General features: G+C 45.6%; 1 protein-coding gene across 1 annotated transcript; it reads right to left on the minus strand.

The window, feature by feature from the left end:
* Nucleotides 1-3,565: 3,565 nt before the first annotated feature.
* On the minus strand, nucleotides 3,566-4,545 carry LOC143648103 (Golgi-associated RAB2 interactor protein 6-like). Its single transcript, XM_077117684.1, has one exon. It carries the CDS (start codon nucleotides 4,198-4,200, stop codon nucleotides 3,631-3,633), a length of 570 nt encoding a protein of 189 aa, XP_076973799.1. The 5' UTR covers nucleotides 4,201-4,545; the 3' UTR covers nucleotides 3,566-3,630.
* Nucleotides 4,546-4,933: the final 388 nt, after the last annotated feature.

A 4,933-nucleotide genomic window follows, 5' to 3' on the forward strand; every position in this document is an offset into this window, starting at 1 on the left:
TCTGTTGGCACATGGTCCCTCATGACTGTCCAGCTCTCCTTTCCTTCTGGACCACTCAGAGCAGCTTCCACAGCTTCCTGGACCCACCTCTCATTTTTGTGATTCCACATTCCAAAGATCATACTCTGCTTGTCCCCAGCTCTTTGGCCAGGCCATGTACATCAAGGCATTGGCCAGTGTTCTAGTTTGCTAGCTGCCAGAATGCAACACACCAGAGATGGATTGGCTCTTAATAAAAGGGGATTTATTTCATTAGTTCTTCAGAGGAAAGGTGCTAACTTTCATCTGAGGTTTTTTCTTACATGGAAAGGCACAGAATGATCCCTGCTGGCCTTCTCTCCAGGCCTCTGGGTTCCAACAACTTTCCCCAGGGTGATTCCTTTCCATATCTCCAAAGCCCTGGGCTGAGCTGCAAGTGCTGAGATGTGGTATGCTGAGCTGCTTGGGCTGTGCTACATTGCACTCTTTCATTTAAGCACCAGCCAATTAAGTCAAACATCATTCATTGCAGCAGGCATGCCTGCTAGCCAACTGCAGATGTAATCAGCAACAGATGAGGTTCACATACCATTGGCTCTTGTCCACAGCAACAGAAATACATGCCTTCACCTGGCCAAGTTGACACCTGGATCTAACTACCACAGCCAGTATACCAGTTTGAGAGTATTATGTACCCCAGAAAACCATATATTTTTAAGAGCATTCTTGCTTTTATTTAAAATATTTGGTATTACATTCAAAATCATTCTAAATAAATATTTTCAAGTGTATATATTTGTATCTTTGTTAGTTTTCAGTATTTTTCATGATCAGTTCTGGAATCAGCATCCTGAAATAGGGATCCAATTAATAAAATTTACACAAAGAAAAAAATAAAAGAGATCCATGTAAAAAAAAGCTTGACTGTCAACTATCCTCCAAGAATAAACCAAAGTCAAGGGTCACCTGTAAAAACTAACTTTGGCTGTTTTTCCATTTCCCTAAAGAGCCAGCCTTGTACTTGCCTGGAAAGGCTGAAAAGAGATGTTGCCTTTAGCTGAACATGAGCTGGCTTATGTAAGACACAAGTAGGTTCTCCATTACCTTCTGGGCCCTAGGCCATCAATATTTGATGCACTCATCATCATCTCTGTTTGTGTAATTTGTCAACACCCAACAGGTCCCCTGCCAGCTATGCATGAAAACTATTTTCAAAATATGTCATTGTCAGCCCTTGGCACACTCCTTACTTATTAAGAGGCTGAATGAGGAGGTGGCTTGCTTACTTAAACACACTTGACAACCACGGGGAATCACGTGCTCTCCAGGGTCATGGGAAGGAAAGGTTCCAAGGCCTCTATTCCTTCTTCATTGGAGATGGAGAAACCCAGGAAGGGAAAGGGACTTCCTAAGTTCACACTATAAGTATGTGGCCAAGCTAAGTTCCTTAGATCGTAGCCCATTCTCAGCCCTTAACCCAACACCATACCATTTTCCTTTGGGCACACACATATAAAAGTGCACAGCTTCCCAGATTTTATTTCTTGGAATTGTGGGATTGTCTATAATATCAATTAAAACAGGATTTCCCAAGTATGAGCACATACCCTTATTGCTACTCAAGATGTTTCTTTTTTGCTTTTAACATTTGTTCCCCCTGTTACTTATTTTTAGTACATATGTTTTACTCATCTGTCAATAAGATAGATAAAAGGAGCATCAAATAAGGTTTTCACAATCACACAGTCACACTGCGAAAGCTATATCATTATACAATCATATTCAAGAAATATGGCTACTGGAACACAGCTCTACATTTTCAGGCAGTTCCCTCTAGCCTCTCCATTAGACCTTAACTAGTTGATGCATAAGAATAACCTCCAGGATAACCTTTCAACTCTGTTTGGAATCTCTCAGCCACTAACACTTTATTTTGTCTCATTTCGCTCTTCCACCTTCTGGTAGAGAAGGTTTTCTCAATCCCTCAATGCTGAGTCCCAGCTCATTCTAGGAAGAAAAAACATATTTTAATCCTGATTCAATCTTGTGGAGGCAGCCGTTTCTTTTAATCCTAATTCGATGTTGTAGGGCAGAAACTTTAGATTAGATTACCTCCGTGAAGGTGTGAGATACAAGAACTTCAGAGCAGAGCTGAAACACAAGCTAACACTTGGAGAAGAGAGACACAGATGTTTGAAGATACCTGGAGCCCAGAAGATGAAGCCATGAGATGTTAAGCAAGACAGAACCTGAAGAGAGCCAAGTGAAGCCAAGAAGACAAGCTGCAGACAAGCAAAGTGAGGAACCCCCACAGGAACAGAGGCTGAAAGCAACAGATCCTAGGAGCAAGGGACCAGCAGATGCCAGCCATATGACTACTCAGCTGACAGAGGGGTTTCTGAACCATGTGCCTTTGGTGAATTAAGGTATCTCTCCCTGGATGCCTTAGTTTGGACATTTTTATAGGATTGGAAATGTAAACTTGTAACCTATGAAATTCCCCCTTTTACAGTCCCCTTTTTAAACGTTCTAGTGTATCTCATTCTGGTAGCTTGCAAACTCACACTTTGGCAAAACTGTAGGCAAAAACGAGGGGATGGTAAAAACAAAATTCTGCACAGTGGTTCTAAGAAGGAAAGGTGGGAGATAAGGTTGAGGAGGTGGACACAAGGATGAGGAGGTGAACACAGGAACTTCAAGAGTGTCGAAATGTCCTATTTCTTAAGCAAGGTGATGGATACAAGGTATTATTTTCACATTTTAACATCTGAAAATGAAATTGTCCTTTTATTTCTTATATTTCCTTTCCCTATGTTTTCACTTTTGTGAAAAGTGTGACATATGACAAAAATTAAAGTTATGAAAATTGACAAACATAAGAACCTTTGGTTATATGACACCTGCACTTCATGAGGATATTGAGGCTCAGAGAACATAACTTGGTTGAGTCACACAATGGAACCAGTGGGACCTTGGCAGAAAAGTGAGCCACCACATGATCCCAGCTCTTTGGTAAAGCAGGGTGGGCAAAGCTAACAATCTAAGGAGCAGGGACACTACAGAAGCTGAGGACATCTGTGTTCACTACCATGTATGTAGCTGCCACTCATTTTTCTATTCATATCCCATTGTTTCAATTCTGTTGGTGGAAATTGGGGCTGTTCCACTCTTTTGCCCTTATGCATTCTCGTGGTTGTCTCCTGGGACACAGCTGACAGTTTCTGTGGGAACCAGACCTGGGAGTAGAATTACTTAGGTATTGAAACCCCTCTTTCCCTGGAATATCCAAGGGAGTATTAGTCTTACTGTTGCTTTGTTATGGACCTTCAGGAGGAACAAAACTTTGTAAATGGGAGATGGAACTTCCCAGCCCACTGTCTGACCTTCAGTCACCACCTTGAGAAGTCAAAACCAGAAATGGGTGGGCAACATGGCACCCTCTGGAGGGCCCCAGCAGCTCTGCTGAGCATGGGTGAGAGGGGGCTCCCCTTGCCTGGGCATGACTGCAGCACATGACATCACAAAACACTGAGGTGGCTACCAGTCTACAGGACATGGAGAAAACAGAACACAACAGAACACAGCATGACATTCTGATATGTAATATCAACTGGAATAGGCTCCCTGGGGATACTCCCTGGAGCCCTGGTCCTATTGATTAATAGAGGTGGTAACCTTCGAACGGCATGAGTACCAGTTACTCGCCACAGGTGGGCACAGGAGGTAAATGATTTTTAGCCACTGCACGAATAGGTCTTCCTGAACATCCAGAGGGGGACACAGCTGCAGGTAAAAGGAGCGGCCGGTGGCGAACGTCAGGCGCAGCTGCTGTTTCTTCCGGTCGTGAACTGACAGCCTGATGAGCTGCAAGGGCAGCAGCCTGGTGAGCTCCATGGTCTTTTCAGCTTGGCGGCCTCTCCCCTGGGTGGTCTGGCCCCTGCGGGTGACGGGTTGGGCCAGCAGCATGACATCGGGGAGGGACAGGAGGGGGCTGGTGCACACGATGCCCACGGTCACAATTTGAACTTGGTTGTGCATGTCAATCACCTCTCCCCTCTGGGTGACCTGAATGAAGTCGCTCTCGAACACAGGGGCGTACTTAAACATATTGTACTCCCCCTCGGACAGGTGGCGCTGCAGCTTGCCCATCGGCATGTTGAACAGGCCCGCTGCAGGCCCACTCCGCACTATGTAGTAGGGGACCTCACCGCGACCGCTCATGATGACACTTGAGTGGCAGCGGCAGCACCGGCACGGCGGGGCGCTGGGTCTCCCTTGGCCTCGTGGGCGATGAGTCAGCAGCACACCGGGGTGCGGTGGCGGCTCTCCAGATGTTCTTTCCACTGGCTCTACCCCACAGGATCCCAGAGCCTCCCAGAGGGCAGGGTGGGGAGTGGGGGGCTCAGCGGATTGCTGGCACAGGGGATGTCGCAGGTGCTCTGAATCTCACCCGAATCTGCTCTAAGTCACAAGGACTGAGAGTGGGCTCCTGACAGGTTCACTGACGCGCTCCTGGCAAGAGAATTTCCCACTCAGCCTTCACCCCCGGCCCAGCCCTATTTATACTCTGCGACCCTTTGTGAGCTGTCCCTGTCATGCAGCCCCCTTTGTCCTTGTCACCCCAGCTGTCACCTCAAGGCAGGACCACTGTCCTCCCCCAAAACATCCCCCATCTCTCCACAGAGGCCGGGCTCACCTGCTAGGGATACATGCATCCCAGAGCAAAAATAAAGTGGAAAATTAAAGTGTTTCTTGGCTCTTTTGCTAGGTTATAAGTATACCAGAGACTTCCAAAAATGTCTTAATGTAATAAGTTCATGGATTTCATATGGTATATAAATACCATATACCATAAATATAAAATACAATATTATATTGTATTTTAATACATTATTTTAACACAGGCCACTAATTAAAATGCAATGAAAACTGGGGTTTCATGACAAAGGCCTAA

The sequence above is a fragment of the Tamandua tetradactyla genome, chromosome 10 (genome assembly GCF_023851605.1).
Source record: "Tamandua tetradactyla isolate mTamTet1 chromosome 10, mTamTet1.pri, whole genome shotgun sequence".
In the NCBI taxonomy this organism is placed as follows: Eukaryota; Metazoa; Chordata; class Mammalia; order Pilosa; family Myrmecophagidae; genus Tamandua; species Tamandua tetradactyla.

Coding starts and splice junctions, on each gene's coding strand:
- LOC143648103 (XM_077117684.1), bottom strand. CDS start 4,200: ATGAGCGGTCGCGGTGAGGTCCCCTACTACATAGTGCGGAGTGGGCCT.